Source organism: Zophobas morio, unplaced genomic scaffold (genome assembly GCF_036711695.1).
Source record: "Zophobas morio isolate AGI-343-1 ecotype UQ-CSIRO unplaced genomic scaffold, CSIRO_AGI_Zmor_V1 ptg000012l, whole genome shotgun sequence".
Classification (NCBI taxonomy): Eukaryota; Metazoa; Arthropoda; class Insecta; order Coleoptera; family Tenebrionidae; genus Zophobas; species Zophobas morio.
The window spans coordinates 4,192,605-4,218,933 of NW_026972117.1; the positions used below are offsets into that span (position 1 = coordinate 4,192,605).

The 26,329-nt window shown below is 34.0% G+C and overlaps 5 protein-coding genes across 5 annotated transcripts; all 5 read left to right on the forward strand.

Moving 5' to 3' along the window:
• The first annotated feature begins 1,819 nt into the window (after positions 1-1,819).
• LOC135127657 (peptidoglycan recognition protein-like) lies at positions 1,820-3,099 on the forward strand. The gene is made up of 2 exons (XM_064054187.1): positions 1,820-2,157; positions 2,202-3,099. Exons 1-2 carry the CDS (start codon positions 2,040-2,042, stop codon positions 2,891-2,893), a joined length of 810 nt encoding a protein of 269 aa, XP_063910257.1. The 5' UTR covers positions 1,820-2,039; the 3' UTR covers positions 2,894-3,099.
• Positions 3,100-10,629: 7,530 nt separating this feature from the next.
• LOC135127656 (peptidoglycan recognition protein-like) lies at positions 10,630-11,798 on the forward strand. The gene is made up of 2 exons (XM_064054186.1): positions 10,630-10,970; positions 11,015-11,798. The coding sequence occupies exons 1-2, from the start codon at positions 10,850-10,852 to the stop codon at positions 11,704-11,706; spliced, it is 813 nt and encodes a 270-aa protein (XP_063910256.1). The 5' UTR covers positions 10,630-10,849; the 3' UTR covers positions 11,707-11,798.
• Positions 11,799-11,894: 96 nt separating this feature from the next.
• LOC135127655 (peptidoglycan recognition protein-like) lies at positions 11,895-12,839 on the forward strand. The gene is made up of 2 exons (XM_064054185.1): positions 11,895-12,053; positions 12,098-12,839. Exons 1-2 carry the CDS (start codon positions 11,903-11,905, stop codon positions 12,829-12,831), a joined length of 885 nt encoding a protein of 294 aa, XP_063910255.1. The 5' UTR covers positions 11,895-11,902; the 3' UTR covers positions 12,832-12,839.
• A 149-nt stretch (positions 12,840-12,988) lies between these two features.
• On the forward strand, positions 12,989-24,048 carry LOC135127660 (peptidoglycan-recognition protein SB1-like). Its single transcript, XM_064054188.1, has 3 exons — positions 12,989-13,124; positions 23,162-23,365; positions 23,422-24,048. Exons 1-3 carry the CDS (start codon positions 13,073-13,075, stop codon positions 23,934-23,936), a joined length of 771 nt encoding a protein of 256 aa, XP_063910258.1. The 5' UTR covers positions 12,989-13,072; the 3' UTR covers positions 23,937-24,048.
• Positions 24,049-24,139: 91 nt separating this feature from the next.
• LOC135127661 (peptidoglycan recognition protein-like) lies at positions 24,140-25,410 on the forward strand. The gene is made up of 2 exons (XM_064054189.1): positions 24,140-24,488; positions 24,538-25,410. The coding sequence occupies exon 2, from the start codon at positions 24,541-24,543 to the stop codon at positions 25,303-25,305; it is 765 nt and encodes a 254-aa protein (XP_063910259.1). The 5' UTR covers positions 24,140-24,488; positions 24,538-24,540; the 3' UTR covers positions 25,306-25,410.
• The last annotated feature ends 919 nt before the right edge of the window (positions 25,411-26,329 follow it).

Sequence of the window (26,329 nt, forward strand, 5' to 3'; positions counted from 1 at the left end):
CAAAAGTCAAAAAAGTGAAATCGAAAAACAAAACCGTTACATTTAAAACAGGGCAGGTGGGCGGGGCTAACATTTTGTATATTTTTTTAATATTATAAATTTTTGTAGGGAAATATTATTTTTGTAATTATGGTCCACCCCTCGGTGTGACAACGAATGAAAAATTATTTACCACTAAGATCGGAGCTGGTGTAGGTGGGACTTAATCTTTAGCTTCCTTTTCTGCTTAATAATAATTGTTATAGTTTTCTTGGTACATAATTTTATAAGAACATATTTCAGATGGTAATTTCTTGTTGAAAAATAAGGATTGCAATTAGGCTTCGCCCGTCCGGCTCACGTCGAATAAAATAAATCATTACAATCAAGATTGGGTGGGTGGGCGGGGCTAATATTTGTGTATGTTTTCTTAATATGAGGTTTTCTTTCACAAGAAACTTAAACCATGTTGAAAATGATAAATTTTTGTAGGGAAATATTGATTTTGCAATTAAGCTCCGCCCCTGGATGTGACAACGAATGAAAAGTTTATTACCACTAAGATCGGGGTAGTATTGGTAGGACTTAATCGTCGGCTTCCTTTTTCCTTAATAATACCTAATTGTTATAGGTTTTTTGTACGCATTTTTTAAAAAACAACAAAAGCGAATAAGCAGTTAAAAATGTTTGATGCATCAAAAATTGTCAAAGTTTTTAAAACCCTGCGTTTAAAATGTTCGCAGTTAACTTTAGGTCCCTCTACTAGTGTTTTACTTACAGGAATCCGGTGTTTTGTTGCTGTATGAACTTGAACAAATCTTTTCAACTTTTAGTGTTTTATTTTTTACGAATTTCAAAAAGTCTTGAGTGCCGTAGTGTTTTTTTTTTAATTCGGGAGACCCTTGGGTACCTATGGAGCATTATTTTGGGAGCCTCCAGTGTCTTTTCTTATAGTAATTTAATTAAATTTCTTAGAGGATACGTCCTTTGCTAAAATCAGTCTTATCTTAGCAGATACTAACCCCACCCGCCCGCCCTCTATTTTTTTTAGAGAATATATCAATTGCCAAAATCAGTCTTATCTTAGCAGGTACTAGCCCCGCCCACCCACCCTCTCGTTTCTCAGAGGGTATGTTATTTGCCAAAATCAGTCTTATCTTATCAAGGACTAGCCCCACCCATCCACCCTCTCCTCTCTTAGAGGGTATCTCATTTGCCAAAATCAGGCTTATCTTGGCAGCTACTATATAATGTACTTTATAAGTACATATTTCAGATGGTAATTTCTTGTTGAAAAATAAGGATTTTACAAATATGCTCCGCCCCTTGGTGTTACAACGAATGAAAAGTTCACCACAATTTAGAAAGGGTGGGTGGGCGTGTTTTTTTTTTCTTAAAATATATAGTTTTCTTTCATCAGTAGATTATTTAAAAAATAAAATGGTGAATTTGAGGTTAGAATTACATGCAACCACCATATAGGTAAATTTTTGCTTGGAAATTTCCTACGTCATACTCTAGCTAGTAAAGTAAAAAAGCTAGTTTTTTTTTGACGTTATCGATTACTGGAGAAAGCAAGTCGATAAAATTGTATCGTATTAAAGAGAATGTTAAATAAAAATGTACAATTAAATGATAATTAAATTATCTACATATAACCTTGAGGCTTATGGTTTGATAGCGAAATAGGAATACCGGTTTTGCAACTATAAAAACAATAATAAGAAATATCAACAACGAGCGCTATTTCGATCAAACTAGAATTACTTTATGTTCGAACATTACTTGATACATGATGATAATAACGAAGTCTGGTAGTAATTTATGAGTCTCATAAATTTACATATTGAACAAAATTTATCAACCACAGTTTAACACAATACGCATACATAATTCCGCGTATATACAAGTGGAATTTCCTGCAAAATTAACCAGAAGACAAGCTGATATCCACATTCCGTGTTAGACACTCGAGAAAAGCATGTGTATTACACATTTACGTCAGCACCAAAACTAATCATTCAAATTCTTTATTATTTATAAAATTACAAGACAACAAAATGGCAAAAACTGTGATATCATCATCAGACGAAAACAGTGATAATGGAATACAGTTTGAAGCACAAAACTGTGGAAACGAAAAGGGCGAAACGTCAAAAATCCAACACAATTCAAAAGGTAAAAAAGCCCTTTTTTAATCATAAACTGAACGCTTCTTTCAGATTTTCGTATATTGGACTACTTGAAACGAAACCTCGCTGTCGTGTCGGTTTGTGCCCTCAGCGTAGTGACTGTACTTTTAATCGTGACCATAATTATTCTGTTGCAAAAGAATTCTATGCCAGTCGCTGTCAAACCAGAGGAACCCTCACCAATAACGCCAACACAAAACTTGACCCTCCCCCATAAATTGACGATCGTTTCGCGCCACGAGTGGCTCGCGCAACCCCCCGTCGAACCCGCCACAGCCCTCCACACCCCCGTGCCATACGTGATAATCGACCACACAGCAACCGAGAACTGTTCTTCCCAAGTTCAATGCGTCTTCCAGGTTCGCTATGTCCAAACGCACCACATCGAAAGTCGCGGTTGGTGGGACATTGGCAACAATTTCCTCGTTGGAGGTAACGGCGATGTTTACGAAGGACGGGGTTGGAAGTCCGAGGGGGCTCACACTTACGGGTACAACGCCCAAAGCATCGGAATCGCCTTCATTGGGACCTTCAATCGTTACAAACCGCCTCAGAAACAAATTATCGCTTGCAAGCTCTTGATCGCAAAAGGGGTGGAGTTGGGCTACATTAAGAAGGATTACAAGTTGCTGGCGTCGAGGCAACTCCAGACTACGAAAAGTCCGGGAGATGCGTTGTATGAGGAGATGAAAACGTGGGACCATTGGGCGGCAGGTCCTTGAGGAGCTGTGATTTGTGTGAAAGTGTGTGAAATATATGGAAGTACAATTGAAAAAAGGGGGATGTCGTGGTACCTGTGTCTGATCCAGTTTAAACAATTTTGTATACTTGCTACAAACCGTTGTTCTGAATCAATCTAGTCGAAATAAAATAATTATTATAATTATTAGTAATTAATTAATAAATAAAAACTTTTCACATTCTACAATCTTTTATTATTATTTATCCTATTCATGACACAAGTATTTTTATTAAAGACAGAAAAATGTGTTAAAATTTGGACCCCGGAAGAGATATTAATGTGAAACAAAAATAGGATAAATCAAGAACGAGTTTATCCTAACACAGTATGGTATGTTACATTGGTCTTAAGGTCGTATTTAGCATAGATTTGTACTGTTCAAACCACCATTCTGGAAAAAACTTTGGAGTAATCGAAGAAAGGAAAGCGGATATGACTTCTGCTGCCCGAAATCTATAAGAAAATGTATTTAGACAAATTTCGAAAATTTTGTTGAAAATTGGTCGGTAAATTGCATTAAATCTATATTTCAAAGGGCGATTCTGGGAAAACCAATCGAGTTATCGAAGAAATGTTTGCGGAAGTGACTTCTACGGCCCGAAATATATAAGAAAATGTATTTTGCAAAATCTCGAAAATTTTGATGAAAATTGGTCGGTAAATTGCATTAAATCCATATTTCAAAGGGCGATTCTGGGAAAACCAACCGAGTTATCGACGAAATGTTTGCGGAAGTGACTTCTACGGCCCGAAATCTACAAGAAAATGTATTTTGAAAATTTTCGAAAATTTTGATGAAAATTGGTGGAAAATTGGTCGGCAAATCGCATCAAATCTATATTTCAAAGGGCGATTCTGGGAAAACCAATCGAGTTATCGAAGAACTGTGTGCGGAAGTGACTTCTACGGCCCGAAATCTACAAGAAAATGTATTTTGAAAAATTTCGAAAATTTTGATCAAAATTGGTGGAAAATTGGTGGGTAAATTGCATTAAATCTATATTTCAAAGGGCGATTCTGGGAAAACCAATCGAGTTATCGAAGAACTGTTTGCGGAAGTGACTTCTAAGGCCCGAAATCTACAAGAAAATGTATTTTGAAAAATTTCGAAAATTTTGATCAAAATTGGTGGAAAAGTGGTGGGTAAATTGCATTAAATCTATATTTCAAAGGGCGATTCTGGGAAAACCAATCGAGTTATCGAAGAACTGTTTGCGGAAGTGACTTCTACGGCCCGAAATCTACAAGAAAATGTATTTTGAAAAATTTCGAAAATTTCGATGAAAATTGGTGGAAAATTGGTGGGTAAACTGCATTAAATCTATATTTCAAAGGGCGATTCTGGGAAAACCAATCGAGTTATCGAAGAAATGTTTGCGGAAGTGACTTTTACAGCCCGAAATCAACAAGAAAATGTATTTTGTAAAATTTCGAAAATTTTGATGAAAATTGGTGGAAAATTGCTGGGTAAATTGCATTAAATCTATATTTTAAAGGGCGATTCTGGGAAAACCAATCGAGTTATCGAAGAAATGTTTGCGGAAGTGACTTCTAGGGTCCGAAATCTACAAGAAAATGTATTTTGAAAAATTTCGAAAATTTTGATGAAAATTGGTGGAAAATTGGTCGGCAAATCGCATGAAATCTATATTTCAAAGGGCGATTCTGGGAAAACCAATCGAGTTATCGAAGAACTGTTTGCGGAAGTGACTTCTACGGCCCGAAATCTACAAGAAAATGTATTTTGAAAATTTTCGAAAATTTTGATCAAAATTGGTGGAAAATTGGTAGGTAAATTGCATTAATTCTATATTTCAAAGGGCGATTCTGGGAAAACCAATAAAAAAAATAAATAAAAAAACGTCATTGCACGAAAAATCGAAAGGAAATAATTGTGTGAACACACGCACATAATGAAAAATATGCAACAAAAATACGAAAAAAAAAAGTTAATAAAAACACGCAATTTGAAGTTAATGCAAAATCCTAACCTTTAGGCTTCTTCTTCTGCTACAATTTAGCGAATTTCTTCATCCCCATTTACGAACCCACTGCAACAAAAAAACACATGAAATTTTTGTGTACACTGAAACGTTTTGCTGATGCATTAGTTAACTTCTTTTAGTTGTAGTTTAATATGTCCCAAACACAAAAATGTGTTCAAAACAATTCGGAAATTTATAAAAAACAATAATGGAAATTACAATGAACAATATTATTAATTGCAGTGATGCAAACACTTAGGCTGTCCGAAATGGAATAAAAATTAAAATTGGATTTAATTTTTAAGTAATTAAAATTGATAAAATCCTATTAGACTTACCTCGCCTTTGCATGGTTGCATGGTTAACTTCGTGTATTCATGTTTAAACACGGCGAATAAAAAAATCATCACATTTAGATAGGTGGGTGGTAGGGGCTTATATTTTGCCTTTTAGTTTTTTTAACACGTGTAGACTTCTTTTCACAACAAGAAACTTAAAACTTGTTTAAAGTGGTAAATTTTTGCAGGGAAATATGTTTTTTTTGCAATTATGCTCGGCCCCTCAGTGTGAGAACGAATGGAAAAATCCATCTCAGTTGAGATCAGAACGGGTAAAAGTGGGGCTTAATTTTTGGCTTGCTTTTTTACGTGGTAATTATAGTTTTCTTTGAACATAATTTTTTTAAGAACATGTTTCAGATGGTAATTTCTTGTAGAAAAATAAAATTTTGCAATGAAGGTCCGCCCCCTGGCTCGAGATGAATAAAAAATTAAGATAAGGTGGGTGGGCGGGGCGTATATTTTGTTTTTGTTTTTCTTAATAGAAGAAGTTTTTTTCACTACAAGAAACTTAAAACATGTTTAAAATAGTAAATTTTTTCAGAAAAATATGGATTATGCACTTAATCTTGTCCCTTCGGTGTGACAATGAATGAAAAATTCACCACAATTAAGATAGGGTGGGTGGGCGGGGGATATATAATTGTTTTCTTTCTTAACAAGACACTTAAAACATGTTTAAAGTGGTAAATTTTTGCAGGGAAATATAGATTTTGCAATTGTGCTCCGCCCCTCAGTGTGACAACAAATGGAAAAATCCATCACAATTGAGATCAGAACGGGTAAAGGTGGGGCTTAATTTTTGGCTTTCTGTTTTACTTGGTAATTATAGTTTTCTTTGAACATAATTTTTTTAAAAACATATTTCAGATGGTAATTTCTTGTAGAAAATTAAAAATTTTGCAATTAAGCTCCGCCCCCTGGCTCGCGATGAATACAAAATTTAGATAGGGTGGGTGGGCGGGGCATATTTTTTGTTTTTGTTTTTCTTAATATAAGTGATTTTGTCACTACAACAAAACTAAAACATGTTTAAAATGGTACATTTTTTTAAGGAAAATATGGATATTGCATATAATCTTTGCCCTTCGGTGTGACAATGGCTGAAAAATTCATCACAATTAAGATAGGGTGGGTGGGCGGGGCATATATACATATTTTTTTCTTAATATACGTAGGTTTTTTCGCAAGAAACTTAAAACATGTTTAAAGGGGTAAATTTTTGCAGGAAATATGGATTTTGCAATTATGCTCCGCCCCTCAGGGTGACAACAAATGGAAAATTCGATCACAGTTGAGATCAGAACGGGTGAAGGTGGGGCTTAATTTTAGGCTTGCTTTTTACTTGGTAATTATACTTTTCTTTGGACATAATTTTTTAAGAACATGGTAATTTCTTGTAGAAAAATAAGAATTTTGCAGTTAAGTTCCACCCTCTGCCTCATGATGAATAAAAAAATCATCACAATTGAGACAGGGTGGGTGGGCGGGCTTACATTTTGTCGTTTTGTTATAACATGTGTAAACTTCTTTTCACAATATGAAACTTAAAACATGTTTTAAAAGGAAAATTTGTATAAAGAAATATAGATTTTGCAATAGGCTCCGCCCCATAATAGCAAAATTCGTGTTTCCTTGCAAAAACCATTTTAACCATGTTTTAAGCTTCTTGTCATGAAAAGATGGCTGTGTATATTAAGAAAAAAAAGGCAAAATATAGGCCCCGCCCACCCACCCGATCCCAATTCTGATGATTTTTTTTATTCATCGTAAGCCGAGGGGCGGAGCTTAATTGTAAAATCCTTATTTTTCTACGACAAATTACCATTTGAAATATGTTCTTAACCAATCGTGTTATACAAAGAAAACTAAATGTATTAATTAAAAAAGACAACCAAAAAAGAAGCTCCACCCATCCGTTTTTTCACCACAAGAAACTTATAACACGTTTGAAACTGTATATTTTTGCAGGAAAACATGGATTTTGCAATTAGGCTCCGCCCCTCGGTATGACAACGAATGAAAAATTCATCACAACTGAAACCGGGGCGGGTATAGGAGGGACTTAATATTTGAAGAATATGTTTCAGATGGTAATTTCTTGTAGAAAAATAAGAACTTTGCAATTAAGCTCTGCGACCTAGCTGACGACTAATAAAAAAAATTGGTCTAAAGAGTTTAGACAGTACTTCCCTCGCTGTCGGAAACTTGACGACTGCATGCCAATTGTGTTTTTTTTCTCATTACATTTTTGTAGTGGGAATTTAAAAAAAAATTGCGATGACGTCATCAACATTTTTGCAAGGACACGTATATCAGTTGGGATAGATGTAGTGTAATACTAAGAATAAAATTATTATATTCTCAAATTTTCGGGAAAATGAATTGGGTCGTTTTGAATATTGATTTGTAATAATCAATAAAATAACGAAACAATTTACTCACGTATACGTATCAGAGGCAACTGAAAATCGTATATGTATAAACATTCTTAATTTAAGATGACAGGCGTAACAGCATACGTGAGAGTCAAACAGAGAAACTGTAAACAAAACGACCATCGGTTTTATTGCTATCGGTTTTATTGCTTCGACTTCCGCTTATTATATAAGACATTGGGTTTTATTTTAATTCTTGACGGTGAAATTCACAATTGGTTGATTATAAACATGTCTATTTCACATTCGCGGAACCAAGTGAGCGCATAAAACAAATGCAGGTCTGTAATGTTAAAGTCGATGTAAATAAGCGTGCTACCCTTATGTTTCAACCGAGTTTTTCCTTTAACAAATTTTGTGTCTACCAAATTGGGTTGGTTGGGGTGTAATACTAATAATAAGTGTTGACTTTAATTTAATCAATAAAATAAATTGACTTCATTAATTTTTTTGAACCACCTCTTAAGAAAATCTAAAAAATATGAATGGAATGATAAATCACAAGTACAAACTCATCATATTTTTTGCATTTTAGATAGGATTTATTCAGCAAAATTTAAGGGTGACGTCATCAATTTTTTTAGGAGAGATGAACAAATACATTTTGAACAAAAGTTTACCATGCTTATAATAACTTTAAAATATTCCCAAGATTTCAAAGCATTCGGTTTTGTAATTCCTGATTAAATCGATAAAATAAATTCACGCCTTCATTAATTTTTTTGAGTCACCCTGCATATGCAAATCCAAAAATATGAATGGAATGATAAATCACAAGTACAGACTCATCATATTTTGTACATTTTAGATACGATTTATTCGGCAAACTTTTGAGCTGACGTCATCAGTTTTTTGTAGAAGATAACCAAATATATTTTGACTAAAAATTTATTATGCTCTTTATAACCTTAAAACATCTGCAAGATTTCAAAGCATTCGGTTTTGTAGTTCCTGATTAAATCAATAAAATAAATTTACGCATTCATTAATTTTTTTGAGTCACCCTGTATATGCAAATCGAAAAAATTTGAATGGAATGATAAATCACAAGAAGAGACTCACCATATTTTGTACATTTTAGATAGGATTTATTCAGCAAAATTTTGTGGTGACGTCATAAATTTTTTAGGGGGGACGACCAAATACGTTTTGATTAAAAATTTACCATGCTTATGATAATTTTAAAATATCTTCAAGATTTCGAAGCATTCGGTTTTGTAGTTCCTGAGTAAATCAGTAAAATAAATTTACGCTTTCATTTATTTTCTTGAATCGCCCTGTATATGCAAATCCAAAAAATATGAATGGAGTGATAGATCACAAGTACAGACTGATCATATTTTGTACATTTTAGATATGATTTATTCGGCAAATTTTCGAGCTGACGTCATCAAGTTTTTGGAGGGGATAAGCAAATATATTTTGACTAAACATTTATTATGCTCTTTATAACCTTAAAACATCTGCAAGATGTCAGAGCATTCCGTTTTGTAGTTCCTGATTAAATCAATAAAATATATTTACGCATTCATTAATTTTTTTGATTCACTCTGTATATGCAAATCCAAAAAATATGAATGGAGTGATAAATGACAAGTACAGGCTCATCATATTTTGTACATTTTAGATATGATTTATTCGGCAAACTTTCGAGCTGACGTCATCAAGTTTTTGGAGGGGATAAGCAAATATATTTTGTCTAAACATTTATTATGCTCTTTATGACCTTAAAACATCTGCAAGATTTCAGAGCATTCGGTTTTGTAGTTCCTGATTAAATCAATAAAATATATTTACGCATTCATTAATTTTTTTGAGTCACCCTGTATATGCAAATCCAAAAAATATGAATGGAGTGATAGATCACAAGTACAGACTCATCATATTTTGTACATTTTAGATATGATTTATTCCACAAACTTTTGAGCTGACGTCATCAAGTTTTTGGAGGGGATAAGCAAATATTTTTTGACTAAAGATTTATGATGCTCTTTATAGCCTTAAAACATCTGCAACATTTCAAAGCATTCTGGTTAGCAGATTAAAAATTAAATTTCAAAATGGTGTTTTATAATTTTGATTTTTTTTCCAAAAATCTGGACGTTTCGGGTGAAAAGTCGATTCAGAGTTGTAAACTACATGTGTAGGACTATGTTATTTTATACAATTGAAAACCCATTTATTATGTACAATTTTGAAGTGACGTCATCGCATTAGTGGCGGGGATGATTAGACAAATTTTGGTTAGCGTTTTACCATCTACATGATATTCTTAATATAAGTACAAAATTTCACAACAATCGATCGAGTACTTTCGGAGATTATCTGTCTAATAAAAATCCGGGACGGCAGACGGACAGACAGACGGACGGACAGACGGACAGACGGACAGACGGACAGACAGACGGAAATGGGAGACCTATTTCTTCGTCTTCTAGGGGTCATGAAAGATCGAGAAAACGTAAAAGTAGAGAGTCGGCCGACGGACTCGATTACAATACTTCCTTTGCTTACGCTCGGGAAGTAAAAATCATCACAATTGAGATCGGGTGGGTGGGCGGGGTATATATTTTATGTATATATATTTTTCTTAATATAGAGAGATATCGATTTTGCAATTAAGCTACGGATGAACGGTCAGCAATTCTCCAGATTTCCCTGTCAATATAAATTACTCTTAAAAAATAAACCTCTCAAATGGGAGCGTAAGAAAACATGAAAATACAATACAATAAATTTAGAAAAAAGTGTTATTCGATAGAATTTTTTTTTAACGTTATCGGTACTAGAGAAAACAAGTTGTCAAAATTTGCATCGTACTGACGAGAATCTTAAATAAAAATGAAAACACTAAATAATAACTAAATTATCTACATATAACCTTGTGACTTATGGTTCGATAAGGAAATAGGAACACCGGTTTTGCAACTATAAAAACAACAATAAGAAATATCAACAACGTACGCTATTTCGATCAAGCTAGAATAACTTTCTGTTCAAACATTGCAACAAGTGGATTTCCAACAAAATTAACTAGACGACAAGCTGATATCCACAGTGACAGAGTTCATTCCGTATTAGACCCTCGAGAAAACCATGTGTATTACACATTTACGTCTGCAGCAAAACTAATCACTCCAATTCTGTATTATTTATAAAATTACAAAACAACAAAATGGCAAAAACTGTGATATCATCATCGTCAGACGAAAACAGCGATATTGGAATACAGTTTGAAGCACGCAACTGTGGAAGCGAAAGGAGCGAAACGCCAAAAATGCAACACAACTCAAAAGGTAAAAAAACCCTTTTTTAATCACAAACTGAACCCTTCTTTCAGACTTTCGAATATTGGATTACTTGAGACGAAACCTCGCTATCGTGTCGGTTTGTGCCCTCAGCATAGTGACTGTGCTTTTAATCGTGACCATAATTATTCTTTTGCAAAAAAATTTTGTGCCAGTCGCTGTTAAACCAGTGGAACCCTCACCAATAACGCCAATAGAAAACTTGACCCTCCCCCATGAACTGAAGATCGTTTCGCGCCTCGAGTGGCTCGCGCAACCCCCCATCGAACCAGCTACACCCCTTCACACCCCCGTGCCATACGTTATAATCCACCACACAGCAACCGAGAACTGTTCTTCTCAAACCCAATGCGTCTTCCACGTCCGCGACATCCAAATGTACCACATCGAAAGTCGCGGCTGGTGGGACATCGGCTACAATTTCCTCGTTGGGGGTGATGGCAAAGCCTACGAAGGACGGGGTTGGAAGTCCGAGGGGGCTCACACGTTCAGGTACAACGTCCGAAGCATAGGAATTGCTTTCATTGGGAATTTCAATACTTACAAGCCACCTCAGAGACAGATCGCTGCTTGCAAACACTTGATTGCGAAAGGGGTTGAAATGGGATATATTGAGAAGGATTACATATTGTTGGGGGCAAGGCAACTGCACACTACGAGAAGTCCGGGGGATAAATTGTACGAAGAGATGAAAAAGTGGGACCATTGGGCCAGAGGTCCTTGAGGAGCTGTGATTTGTGGAATACATGAAAAACACTAAATAATAATTAAATTATCTCAATGTAACCTTCAAACATTACTTGATACGTGATTGACAACAACTAAATCTGGTTTTAATTCGTGAGTTTCACAGTTACGTAACCAGTAAAACTAATAATTTAATTTCTTTAGTATGATTTATAAAATCATAAGACAGCAAAATGTCAACAATTGTGATATCGTCACCATCAGAACAAAACAGTGATAATGAAACTAGTGATAATGAAGCACAATTCGAAATACGCGAAATACACGAAAGTGAAAGTGAAAGTGAAAGAAACGAAACACCAGAAATCACACACAATACAAAAGGTAAAAAAAAATATGTTTTAATATAAACTGAATACTGGTTTTAGATTTCCCACTAACAGATCTTCTGAGACGACACCTTGGTACTGTATTAATTTGTGCCCTTAGCTCAGTGAGTTTTCTTTTAATGGTTGCCATAATTATTCTGTTCCAACGGAATTTTATGCCAGCTACTGTCAACGTAGTTTCACACGAACAAACAAACTTCCACATAGACGAACCCTTAACAGAAACACCAATAGAAAGTAAAGTCGTGTCTTTAGTTCCGGAGTCTAAATTCAAGCTAGTTTCCCGTTTGGAGTGGCTGGCGCAACCCCCCGCTCATCCGGCCAAACCCTTCCACACCCCCGTCCCCTACGTGATCATCCACCACACAGCCACCGAGGACTGTTCTTCCCGAGCCCAGTGCACTTTCATCGTTCGTTTCATCCAAATCTACCATATCGAAAATCGCCGTTGGTGGGACATCGGCTACAATTTCCTGGTTGGGGGCGACGGCGAGGCCTACGAGGGTCGAGGGTGGAAGTCCGTGGGTGCTCACACGTCCTTGCACAACGCCCAAAGCATAGGAATTGCCTTCATTGGGAGTTTTGATAGTCACAAACCCCCTGAGAAGCAAATCGCTGCTTGCAAAGACTTGATAGCGGAAGGGGTGGAATTGGAGTATATTAAAAGGGACTACAAAGTGTTAACTCCAAGACAGCTGCAGTTATCAAATAGTCCAGGTGCAGCGCTCTATGAAGATATAAAAACTTGGAACCACTGGACCCAATCCCCGTAGTAGTTTCCCAAAAAGTTGAAAGACGTCTCTAATATTGTGCAATATTTGCTCAACCTCGTTATAATTGTTACTAAAATGAACAAAATGTAAAACAGCAGTGATAAACTTTAACACGAACAATAATAACAAATGATAACAAGTCTATGAAAATTCTAAAAATATGCACCAGTGATACGGTGAGTGCCACATTTATTTGACTTATGGTTGGTTACCTACCCAGTAATAATTAATAAACACACTGATGGCAAGCGAGAATCTGCTGGATTTAAAAACTTCATCTTTAGAACATCATAGTAAGTTTATTTTAAACCGCCACGTTTTACTTCGTTTGAAATCTTACGACTTGTCAAAATAGAATCCAATTTTTATTTTACAGTAAATAAAATGAGTCAATGAAATAGAGAAAAATGTTCAGTCTTAACGTAGCAAGTACTAGACCCGCCCACCCGCCCTCTATTTTCTTAGAAAACATATGATTTGCCAAAATTAGTCTTAACTTGGCAAGTACTGTGGTTGTGCTTCAGAGGCGTGGACGATTCAGTCTAAATAAGTCTTTCAAAGTCATACTTCACAAATTATTTGACTAATAAAATTGCGACTAGACAGACAATAGAAAAACCAAAACAAGAAATTATACATTCGTCAAAATAATAATAATAACACTGATAATACTAATGTTTAAATAAGCTGTGTTTTGTTTGTTGACCTTGAATTTCCCAATGAAATAAAGAAAATAACATTTAAAGTGTTAAAACTGTTAGAAAAACTAAACTTGGTGATAAATTGTGTTTCAAAGAAAGATCTATTTTACTTTAATCTCAAAAACGTCAAAAAATGCATACATAGAAAAAGTAAAATTTTTGAAAAATTGTCTGCAAATCTTCAACATTTTCGAAGAATTCGGTCTGAATTTTTTTTTTCTCGAAAATTTTCATGTTTCATTTTATCGCTTCTAGAAAAATTGTTTTATAGTTTCGAAAATGATGTCGAAAATAATTTCTAGAAGTACAAATTTACAAGAAAATTAGAAATTTGGAAAAATTGCCCAAAAATCCACAAAAAAATCTGAGATGTAGATCTTGACGAGCGGATACGAAAAACATAACATGATGACTTGATGACTCCGGTAGGTTTTCTGAAATATTCTGCTTGAAAATGAAATTTGTTGGAATTTTCGAAAACTGAAGAGGAAAATAACATCTGCAAGTCCAAATACGCAAGAAAATGTCTTTAGGTGATTTTTGAAAGTGATCAGAAAACGGATAAAAATGTGAAAATTGAGATTTGGGAAGAATTGACTAAAAATTTGCAAAAAATTCTAGAATATAATTCTTAATGGCTTAGTTCGAAAACATGGTCAGGGACCAACAACATTCGGTTTGAAAATGAAAATTTCGAAATACCTCAAAAAATCTCATATTTTTACACGCAAAAATTGTTAGAATCTTCGAAAATGAAGTCGAAATCTACAAGAAAATGTGTTTAGGTAATTTTCAAAGAACGTTCTACAAAATTCATACGAAGATTATAGAAAAATAGAGATTTTTAGACACTTTCCGAAAAAATTTTCAAAAAATTCTAGAAAATACATTTGGGCAAGATACTTCCAAAAACATATAACTCGCTGATGGTACCGGATCAACAATTTCAAAAAACTCGGCTTGAGGGTATTTTTTTTAATATTTCGAAAGCTCAAAAAATGGTCAAGAATTTCATACTAATGTAAACTGAGATTTTTCAAAATCCTGAAAAAATTCTAGGAAATGCATTTCAACAAGCTAAATCGAAAGAGAACGTGTTGATGAGTGCGAACGACTATTTTTGGAAAAATCGGTTTAAAAATGATTTTTTTTTAAATGGCGAAAATTGATATTTTAATTTAATTTTTACAACAGTAAGATTTTTGAAAAGTTCTTAAAAAACATTCAAAAAATTTTAGAGAGTTCCAGCACATTCGACTTGAAAATGATTTTTTTTAAATACCTCGGAAGCTCGAAAAACGGTCAAAAAATTAATACCTACTACATATTGAAAATCGAGAATTTTGTAAAGTTACCCAAAAATTTGACAAAATTATGGGAAATACATTTCAACAAGGTCATTCAAAAAACATAATGTGTGTTGATAGTCCCCGACCAAGAATTTCGGAAAAATTCGGTTTGAAAATCATATTTTTTAAATATATCTCGAACATCGTCAATTTTTATTTTATCGATTCTGGAAAAATTATCGACGAAATGAAACCCAAAAATAACTGCTACAAGTCAAAACCTACAGGAAAATGTCTTCGGGTAATTTTCGAAAGCTATTCCAAAAACGGTCACAAAATTCGTAGAGATTATATACAAAAAGAGATTTTTAAAAAATTGTCAAAAAATTCTCAAAAAATTCTAGAAAATACACGTCGACGCGCTGTTTCCAAAAACATATAACTCGTTGATGGTTCCGTATCAATAGTTTCAAAAAAATTCGGCTTGAAAATGATCTTTTTTTAAATTCATACTACTGAAAATTGAGATTTTTCAAAAGTTACCCATAAATCTAAAACATTTATAGGAAATACATTTCAACAAGGTGATTTTGGAAATATTTCAAAAAATGTTCTGTTTATTTACCGACTCTGGAGAAATTGTTGAAATTTTCGAAAAATATCTTTAGGTAATATTCGAAGGGTAATCGGAAAACGGCAAAAAATGTAAAAATTGAGATTTGGGAAAAATTGACTAAAAATCCGCAAAAAATTAGTTCGAAAACTTAACGTGTCGATGGTAAAGGGTCAAATTTCTGAAACATTCGGTTTGAAACATGAAAATTCTGAAATATATCAAAAAAATCTGATATTTTTATGTGAAAGAATTGTTGGAATTTTCGAAAATTAAGTCGCAAATAACTTCTACAAGTCGAAACGTGGAGGAAAATGTCTTCAGGTAATTTTCGAAAGGCGTTCCAAAAACGGTCCCAAAATTCACAAGATGATGTACAAATAGAGATTTTCTGAAAATTGTCAAAAAATTCTAGGAAATCCACGTTGACGCGCTGTTTCCAAAAACATATAATCGTTGATGGTCCCGTATCAATAGCTTCAAAAAAATTCGGCTTGAAAATGATTTTTTTTTAATATATTTTGAAAGGTCCAAAAATGGACAAAAAATTCATAGTACTTACTGGAAATTGAGATTTTTCAAACGTTGTTCATAAATCTTGAAAAAATTCTAGGAAATACGTTTCAACAAAATGATTCGAAAAACAACTTGTCAATAAATGCGAACTAAGATTTTTGAAAAAATCGGTTTAAAAGTGATTTTTTTTTTAATAATTGTCAAAAATTGCATTTAATCGAAATTGAAAATCGACATGGAAAATTACTTGTACAAATCAAAATCTACAAGAAAATATCTTTACGTAAATTTCGAAGGATGCTCGGAAAACTGCAGAAAAAGCATCTACATATATTGAAAAATTAACATTTTTGAAAAGTTGTTAAAAATATTCAAAAATTCCAGGAAAAAACTTGTCCGAAAAACATAACGTATTCGATGGTCCCAGACTAAATAGTTTAGAGAAATTCAGCTTGAAAATGATTTTTTTTTTTAATCTCGGGAGCTCGAAAAACGTCAAAAAATTAATACTATACAGGGTGTCCCAGAATTCGCGCCATTCCCGTGAATGACATGTTCCCTGTCCCGAACTGTGCCGTAATTCGCAAAAAGAATTGTCCAGGCTTTAACCGTGTGAGAACTGGAAGGCGATTAAGTTGACCAATAGAGAGGCTGCTTTTATATCCGAACGTTTCTATGTTCAAAGTTACCTATGCCAAGAACAAAAAATCGGGTAATACTAAAGTTGAATGAATTTTTTCCGAATCCCCCTCCGTCAACAAAAGGAAACAGAAGTGTGGTTATAAATTTAATCATTTTGACAATTGTTTGTCATAAACTGTCACGAAGTTTATCACTGACCTGAAGAGACGCTTCTGCGCCAAAGATGACTGATTAATGTACACAGAGACGTCAAGGTTTACTTTAAGGCAAGTAGCATGGGACAGAAGTTATTTCTGCTGCCATTCTAGTTAAATTGTGTTTAACTGGGCTGTACATGTCATAAGAGAAGCTGTTTCATTTCATCGTAGGCAAATAATACATTTATTACTATTCTACATAGAGTAGCTACCGAAGAGCAGGTATTAGAAGTCATTTTCTTAGAGCCCCGTGAATAATCTTCGGCACCCAGACCAACATGTGTTTCACCGATTGTTACATCGAGCAAGAGAAGATCTTTTCAACCTAGTCGGAAAGGCCGTGCTGGGGCTCCACGGAATGTACGTGTAGGTGCTGAAGAGCAAGTGTTAGGAAACATGGAAGCGGATCCTAGGAGAAGTGTCCTCTACGTAGCGCAAATTAGTGGATGTTCAAGATCGACCACTCATCGTATCCTTCAAGAGAGAAGACTGCATCCTTACCATTACACGAGAGTGCAGCATCTGCGACCAACCGACTACCCGCGACGAGTACATTTTGCTCAATGGTTACTGCGACAAAATGAACTAAATCCTGATTTTACACGGCGCATTCTTTTCACCGACGAATGTTCATTTTCCCGAGAAGGAATGTTTAATGCACACAATTGGCATTTCTGGGCACACGAAAATCCACATCTCACTAGGGTGAGAGCATATCAGGAGCGATTTACTATTAATCTATGGGCTGGAATCATTGGTACTACTGTGGTAAAAATTTTAATGCATCTGATAAAATTATCAGATTACCTGATCGCCTTAATGGGGATGCATATGCTAATTTTCTACGACTAGAGCTTCCGGCATTGTTGGAAGACGTTCCTTTGAATGTACGGCGGAATATGTGGTTTCAGCACGACGGCGCTCCTCCACATAATTCGATACTTGTACGACGAACATTGAAAAGAGTATCGTCATAGGTGGATTGGGCGTGGCAGTACTAATATCTGGCCTCCTAGATCTCTAGACCTTTCTGCTTTGGACTTTTTTTTGGAATCAAATTAAAAATTACGTATATAGAGAACCCCTAGATATGTTAGAAGAACTGGAAGAGAGACTGCACGAAGCCTACGCTACAGTTACTCCTGAGATGTTACATAATACACAACACAACATAATTCAACGAGCTAGAACTTGCATTGAAGTTAATGGTGGTCATTTTGAGCACATTGTTTAATAACGTTACAGTACAACGATTCCAGCCCATAGATTAATAGTATTGCTCTTGATATGCTCTCACGTTAGCGAAATGTGGATTTTCGTTTGCCCAGAAGTGAATTGTGCGCATTAAATATTCCTTTTCGGGAAAATCAACATTCGTCGGCGAAAAGAATGTGCCGTGAAAAATCAGGATTTAGTTCATTTTGTCGCAGTAACCATATAGCAACATGCACTCGTCGCGCAGTCGGCTCGTCGCAGATGCTGCACTTTCGTCAATAGTAAGGATGCAGATTTTTCTCTGTAAGGATACGATGCATGATCGATCTTGAGCATCCAATCATTTGTGCCACTTGTTCTTCACCGTCTATGCGTATAATCCGTGGAGCCCCAGCACGGCTTTCCGCATAGGCTGAAAAGATCCATCTTCTTTTGCTGGATGCAACAAACGACGAAACACATGCTGGTCAAGGAGCCGATGATTGGGGAAAAGACCTGTATATTCGCGCACAGCAGTGCCTGCATAGCGTGTACATTCTCCATAAATTGTTTGTATTGTTCTTAAAAAAAATTGCAACTATTGTTATAATTTTTATTCGTATCTTTTCAATCTCTAGAAAGTATGTACTCACAACTTTAAAGAAACTGTCTTAAATCATCATGTGCAACATCAATATTATTCTTGAATAAGTCTCAGTTTTCAGTATCTCCCCCACATGATTGACACCACAGCAGATACCTATGATCTTAATACACCAGAGAAGTGGAGTCTCGTCTATTTTTTCGTTGCTTAGATTAGGTATCAGCAACAAAGCTGTTCAGTAAAAATTGATACTGTTTATTGAAAATCATAATCACTGATTAATCAAAAGCGATATTTATGTTTAAATACACTTAATAACGTTCTTTGAATGGACATGTGGTACTCTTTTTTAGAAATAACGATAAACTTAATATCAGGCATATGATGCATTCTGAAAATGTACTAATTTTCGTTAAAAAGAACAACACATTATTCACGGGGCTCTAAGAAAATCACTTCTAATACCTGCTCTTCGGTAGCTACTCTATGTAGAATAGTAATAAATGTATTATTTGCCTAGGATGAAATGAAACAGCTTCTCTTATGACATGTACAGCCCAGTTAAACACAATTTAACTAGAATGGCAGCAGAAATAACTTCTGTGCCATGCTACTTGCCTTAAAGTAAACCTTGACGTCTCTGTGTACATTAATCAGTCATCTTTGGGGGCAGAAGCGTCTGTTCAGGTCAGTGATGAACTTCGTGACAGTTTATGACAAACAATTGTCAAAATGATTAAATTTATAACCACACTTCTGTTTCCTTTTGTTGACGGAGGGGGATTCGAAAAAAATTCATTCAACTTTAGTATTACCCGATTTTTTGTTCTTGGCATAGGTAACTTTGAACATAGAAACGTTCGGATATAAAAGCAGCCTCTCTATTGGTCAACTTAATCGCCTTCCAGTTCTCACACGGTTAAAGCCTGGACAATTCTTTTTGCGAATTACGGCACAGTTCGGGACAGGGAACATGTCATTCACGGGAATGGCGCGAATTCTGGGACACCCTGTATATTGAAAATTGAGATTTTTGAAAAGTTATCCAAAAATTTGGAAAAATTATAGGAAATACATTTTAACAAGCTTATTCAAAAAACATAATGTGTTGATAGTCCCCGACTAAAGGTTTCGGAAAAATTCGGTTTGAAAATTATTTTTTCTAAATATCTCGAATATCTTCAATTTTCATTTTATCGATTCTGGAAAAATTGTTGCAATTTTCGAAGAAATGACTTTTACAAGTCGAAATCTACAAGAATATGTTTTTGGGTAATTTTCAAAAAGTGCCAGAAAACCCATAAAAAAAATTAAAATTAAGACTTTTGAAATTTTCAAAAACTTCTAGGAAATATCTTATTTGAAAAACATAACGTGTTGATGGTCTCGAACCAAGAGTTCGGAAAATTCGGCTTGAAAATGTTTTTTTATATATACTGAATACTCGAAAAACGGTAAAAATTCATAATATTGAAAAACTCAGATTTTCTGAAAAGTTCCCCAAAAATCCTGACAAAATCCTAGGAAATATATTTCAACAAGCTGAATCTAAAAACAACGTGTTGATGAATGCGAATTAAGATGTTTAGAAAAATCGGTTTAATAATGTTTTTTTTTTAATTGACGAAAATTGACATTCCATTTAATCGATTCTGGAAAAATTATTGGAGTTTTGGAAAATGACACCAAAAATACTTCTACAAGACGAAATCTAAAAAAAACAAATGTCTTTACGTAGTTTTCGAATCTGGTGATCGAAAAACTGTAAAAAATATACACAAGGGAGAATTAAGATTTTTGAAAAGTTGTTAAAAATATGCAAAGTATTCTAGGAAAAAGCTTGTCCGAAAAAGATAACGTGTTGATGGTCAGCGACCAAGAGTTTTGAGAAATTTGGCTTGCAAATATTTTTTTTTAATATTTCGGAAGCTCGAAAAACGGTTAAAAAATTATAATATTGAAAAACTGAGATTTTTTTGAAAAGTTCCCCAGAAATCCTGAAAAAATTCTAGGAAATACATTTCAACGAGCTGAATCGAAAAACAACGTGTTGATGAGTGCGAACTAAGATTTTTAGGAAAATCGGTTTAAGAATGTTTTTTTTTAATTGACGAAAATTAACATATTCCATTTAATCGATTCTGGAAAAATTGTTAAAATTTTCGGAAAATGACACCGAAATTACTTCTACAAGACGAAATCTCCAAGAAAATGTCTTCACGTAATTTTTGAATCGAGTGCTCAGAAAACGGCAAAAAATGCATACAAGGGAAAATTAAAATTTTGAAAAGTTGTTAAAAATATTCAATTGGAATTTTCGAAGAAATGAAACCGAAAATAGCTTCTGCAAGTCGAAATCTACAAGAAAATATTTTTGAGTAATTTTCAAAAAGTGTAATAATAGTGAAAAGTTGGCAAAAATCTTCAAAGACTTTAGAAAATAGCGTATTCGAAAAACATAACGTTTTGATGGTCTCGGATCAAGAGTTCAAACTATTGGGCTTGAAAATGATTTTGTTTTCATAAATACATGTACCGAAAGCTCAAAAAACGATCATAAAATTCACAATATTGATGAATTGAGATTTTTTGAAAAATTTCCCAAAAATCTTGAAAAATTTCTAGGAAATACATTTCGACGAGCTGAATGGAAAAACAACGTGTTGATGAGTGCGAACTAAGATTTTTAGAAAAATCGGTTTAAAAATATTTTTTTTTATTGACGAAAATTAACATATTCCATTTAATCGATTCTGGAAAAATTGTTAAAATTTTCGAAAATGACACCGAAATTACTTCTACAAGACGAAATCTCCAAGAAAATGTCTTCACGTAATTTTTGAATTGAGTGCTCAGAAAACGGTAAAAAATGCATACAAGGGAAAATTAAAATTTTGAAAAGTTGTTAGAAATACTCAATTGGAATTTTCGAAGAAATGAAACCGAAAACAGCTTGTGCAAGTCGAAATCTACAAGAAAATGTTTTTGAATAATTTTCAAAAATTGTAATAATAGCGAAAAGTTGGCAAAAATCTTCAAAAATTTTAGGAAATAGCGTATTCGAAAAACAAAACGTATTGATGGTCTCGGATCAAGAGTTCGAAAAATTCAGCTTGAAAATGTTTTTTTTTTATACAACGAAAACTCGAAAAACTGTAAAAAAATTCATAATATATAAAAATTGAGATTTTTTTTGAAAAGCTCCCCAAAAATCCTGAAAAAATTCTAGGAAATACATTTCAACCAGCTAAATCAAAAAACGCCGTGTTGGTGAGTGCGACCTAAGATTTTTAGAAAAATCGGTTTAAGAATGATTTTTTTTATTGACGAAAATTAACATTCCATTTAATCGATTCTGGAAAAATTGTTGGAATTTTCGAAAATTACACCGAACTTACTTCTACAAGACGAAATCTACAAGAAAATGTCTTCACGTAATTTTTTAATCGAGTGCTCAGAAAACATTAAAAAATGGATACAATGGAAAATTAAAATTTTGAAAAGTTGTTAAAAATATTCGATTGGAATTTTCGGAAGAAATGAAACTGAAAATAACTTCTACAAGTCGAAATCTACAAGAAAATGTTTTTGAGTGATTTTCAAAAAGTGTAATAATAGTGAAAAATTGGCAAAAATCTTCAAAAACTTTAGCAAATAGCGTATTCTAAAAACATAACGTATTGATTGTCTCGGATCAAGAGTTCGAAAAATTCGGCTTAAAACTGTTTTTTTTTTTATATACAGAAAGCTCGAAAAACTCTAAAAAAAAATCACAATATTGAAAAATTGAGATTTTTTTGAAAAGTTCCCCAAAAGTCCTGAAAAAATTCTAGGAAATACACTTCAACGAGCTGAATAGAAAAACAACGTGTTCATGAGTGCGACCTAAGATTTTTAGAAAAATCGGTTTAAGAATGATTTTTTTTTTATTGACGAAAATTAACATTCCATTTAATCGATTCTGGAAAAATTGTTGGAATTTTCGAAAATGACACCGAACTTACTTCTACAAGACGAAATCTACAAGAAAATGTCTTCACGTAATTTTTGAATCGAGTGCTCAGAAAACATTAAAAAATGGATACAATGGAAAATTAAAATTTTGAAAAGTTGTTAAAAATATTCGATTGGAATTTTCGGAAGAAATGAAACTGAAAATAACTTCTACAAGTCGAAATCTACAAGAAAATGTTTTTGAGTGATTTTCAAAAAGTGTAATAATAGTGAAAAATTTGCAAAAATCTTCAAAAACTTTAGCAAATAGCGTATTCTAAAAACATAACGTATTGATGGTCTTGAATCAAGAGTTCAAAATATTGGGCTTGAAAATGTTTTTTTTTTTTCATGAATACATATACCGAAATCTCGAAAAATTGGTCAAAAAAATTGAGATTTTTTAAAGAAAAATTACAAGAAACTTTAAAATACTCAGTTGGTGTAATGTTGGTTGCCTACTAACCAAATACCCATCTCTGTGAAATCCTAAATTTTCAAAAATTAGTGGTTGCGCCGCGGAAATTTCTTATTTTTAAAACCTGTATAGGTTGTACTAATTCATATTTTAAATTTTTTAGGTACCGAAACTCTCAACCAAACTCCAGGGAACAACAAACTACTGACTACAATTTTCCTTATTCTAGCAGTCAGTACTGCCTTTACAATCACATTATTCCTGTTCTTGTGGCACTATGACGTATCTATTAAAATTAATATAGTGTCCAACGCGCCACAAATTGACCCCATCAATAAAGAAACCCCATCTGATAGTCCACGTCTCGGTACAAACAAACCTTACCCACCACGACACCAAAAAAACTGACAATTCAAATTTCAGACCCAGAAAATCTAACCATCATTCCTCGTGAAGCTTGGCAACTCAAACCCCCCCAGCACCCCACAGACCTTTCACTTCCAGTTCCATACGTAATAATCCACTTTACCGCCACCAAGGAATGCTCGGCACCACCTCAGTGTATGCACTACGCAAGAATCATCCAATCTTCACATATAAAAATTAGACATTGGCGCGACATTGGGTACAACTTCCTCGTGGGTGGAGATGGACAAGTGTACGAAGGACGAGGATGGAAAAGTATGGGTGCTCACACCAAAGACTACAATTCCAAAAGCATAGGAATCGCCTTCATTGGAACTTTCAACGACAACAAACCCCCAAAACAACAACTGGAGGCTTGTAGAGGGTTGATCGACAAAGGGGTGCAAATGGGGTACGTCGATAAAGATTATAAGTTGTTTGGGGCAAGACAATTTCAACCCCCGTTGAGTCCCGGAGATGCCCTGTACGAAGAGATTAAAATGTGGAAGCACTGGTCGAAAACTACTAAATAAAGACATGTATTCGTTGTTATAGTGGGTTGTAACCCATAAATCAATAGTGACGTTCCTCCAGGATTTCCACGAAATCCGTTGTGTTATCTAGGAGATAAATTATGACATTTGATGGTTCAGTTTTATTTATTTTCCATAAGATAGTAGTAGTTATGACGTCATCAAAAAATCTTATTCCACTTCTTAGAATTAACATGTGATGGACTGCAGTTTAGGCGTGATAATAATATCACTTGTGGTTTAGACGTTTCATCGAATACGCAAATCCTTGATAATTTAGCGCATCTGACCCATTCAAAGCGCATGTTTAAACAAATTACGTCAAAATTTTGGCCGCATTTATTTATGTTGAGCAATCTGCTAGAAATTAATACTCCTTTAAACCAAAGAAAAATGTAACTTTGTGCAGTAAACGAACGATCCATTTGCGATTAAGATCGGAAAATACAGTGACCTAATAAAACTACTATCTATCAAATATTTACATTTAATACCATGAAAATCTTTTAAACGTAAAATTTTTGCCTCCTAGAAAAGTAGACCACTTTCAAGGTAAGTTTTAATTCTAGTACTAGTAGTACCTCACTGATTTCCATTTTAGCGAATGGAACTGGCTGAACTTGCCATTATGGCGACAGAAGAAAATAAAAAACGACCAGTTATACGATTCAAAAAAACACACTACTTCGCCGTCGTCGTTTTACTTTTGATAACTATAATTTTAATCTTGTCCTTTATTTTAGCCCTATTTTCACGTAGTTGTGGCACGTCAGAAATTTCCTCTGCCAAAAATAGCAACACTTCTGTATCCATTGAGCAAGATAATGTAACTTTACCGTTACGGTTACCACCAGATTTGCAAAATTTCGTTATTGAAAGAAATGCCTGGCGTGGAAAAGCACCTACTTCAACTAAGCCTCTGCACCATCCAATCCGTTGGGTTGTTATCTCACACACCGTTACACCTTTGTGCCACACTTTTCGCACCTGTGTTAGAAGGGTCCAATCAGTCCAAAATTACCACACAAGTGGAACAAATAAGATGTCTGATATTAGGTACAACTTTCTTGTAGGGGGTGATGGTAACGTGTACGTGGGTAGAGGGTGGGACGTGGCGTATTCTAACCACGATTCGTCCATCGAGATTACTTTTATTGGAAATTATATCTTCGACCAATTAACGACAAACATGACTGACGTCACGAAGAAACTCTTAGACTACGGTGTGAAAAGTGGGAAGCTTTCCGAAGAATATAAATTAGTGGGGCATAACCAGACTGCTGCAACTCAAAGTCCTGGACGTAACGTGTTTAGAGAAATTAAGACTTGGCCCCACTTTGTGCCCGGAAAATTTTCTGTGCTTTCGTAGCCACAATCAACGTTTTTTCCCATTAAGTTGTATATGTTATCTTAAAATGTACACAAAATAATACAATTTGTATAAAAAGAGTAATAAAATTCGAATAAATCCTGAGCCCCTGGTATACCTACGCCGCTGTCCTTAGATCCGCCCCTGGTCATGTCACAAACAGAGAACATTGAGAAGCGTCATAGTTTGAATTAAATGACGGTTGAGGACTCCTCGACTTATGTTGGCGACAGTGTTTGTTTCTAACTAGGAATAAAATTAACTAGAAAAAATTTCATATTCGACCATAATTTCTGCTGTTTCGACTTCGAAACTTTTCAGTTTACTCCTATTTATTTTTCAATTTTTGGATTTTACAATTTCTCAATTTTTCAATTTTACGATTTTTAAATATTTCGATTTTTCAATTTCTGACTTTTATCAACTCTTTGTCGATTTTTCAATTAATTGATTTTTCAGGTTTTTTGGTTTTTCAATTTTTCTATTTTTTCAGGTTTCAATTTTTCAACTTCACGTTTTTGATTTTTCGATTTCTCGATTTTTCAATTTTTTAATTTCTCAGTTTTTCTTTCATTTTTCAGTTTTTCGATATTTCAGTTTTGGGATTTTTCAATATTTCTGTCCTTCGACTTTTCCATTTTTGACTTCTGGATTTTTCGATGTGTGGACTTTTTACTTTTTCGATTTTTAAATTTTAGATTTCTCAATTTTTTGGTATTTTAATTTTTCAATATTTAAAATTTTAGAATTTTCGATTTCTAGATTTTTCATTTCAGTTCTTCGATAATTCAGTTTTTCAAGTTTTCGAATTTTTCAAATGTTTTGATTTCTTAATCAATCCATTTTTCGACTTCCCAGTTTTAGATTTTCTGTTTTTCAATTGTCGTTTTTTCAAATTTTCATAATTTGACATTTATGAACTGTCAATTTTTCGATTTTTCAATCAATCGATGTTTTGATTTTCCCATTTCTTAACTTTCAAGGCTTTCGATATTCATGTTCTTCAATTCTTTAATTTTTCGAT

What these genes read in the sequence shown, in the direction of transcription:
- LOC135127661 (XM_064054189.1), top strand. Translation starts at nt 24,541, where the DNA reads ATGGAACTGGCTGAACTTGCCATTATGGCGACAGAAGAAAATAAAAAA.
- LOC135127660 (XM_064054188.1), top strand. Translation starts at nt 13,073, where the DNA reads ATGGCAAGCGAGAATCTGCTGGATTTAAAAACTTCATCTTTAGAACAT. An exon ending in TTCATCTTTAGAACATCATA is followed by an intron (nt 13,125 to 23,161) that starts GTAAGTTTATTT and finishes TAAATTTTTTAG; the next exon opens with GTACCGAAACTCTCAACCAA. An exon ending in ATCTGATAGTCCACGTCTCG is followed by an intron (nt 23,366 to 23,421) that starts GTACAAACAAAC and finishes TTCAAATTTCAG; the next exon opens with ACCCAGAAAATCTAACCATC.
- LOC135127656 (XM_064054186.1), top strand. Translation starts at nt 10,850, where the DNA reads ATGGCAAAAACTGTGATATCATCATCGTCAGACGAAAACAGCGATATT. An exon ending in AATGCAACACAACTCAAAAG is followed by an intron (nt 10,971 to 11,014) that starts GTAAAAAAACCC and finishes CCCTTCTTTCAG; the next exon opens with ACTTTCGAATATTGGATTAC.
- LOC135127657 (XM_064054187.1), top strand. Translation starts at nt 2,040, where the DNA reads ATGGCAAAAACTGTGATATCATCATCAGACGAAAACAGTGATAATGGA. An exon ending in AATCCAACACAATTCAAAAG is followed by an intron (nt 2,158 to 2,201) that starts GTAAAAAAGCCC and finishes CGCTTCTTTCAG; the next exon opens with ATTTTCGTATATTGGACTAC.
- LOC135127655 (XM_064054185.1), top strand. Translation starts at nt 11,903, where the DNA reads ATGTCAACAATTGTGATATCGTCACCATCAGAACAAAACAGTGATAAT. An exon ending in AATCACACACAATACAAAAG is followed by an intron (nt 12,054 to 12,097) that starts GTAAAAAAAAAT and finishes TACTGGTTTTAG; the next exon opens with ATTTCCCACTAACAGATCTT.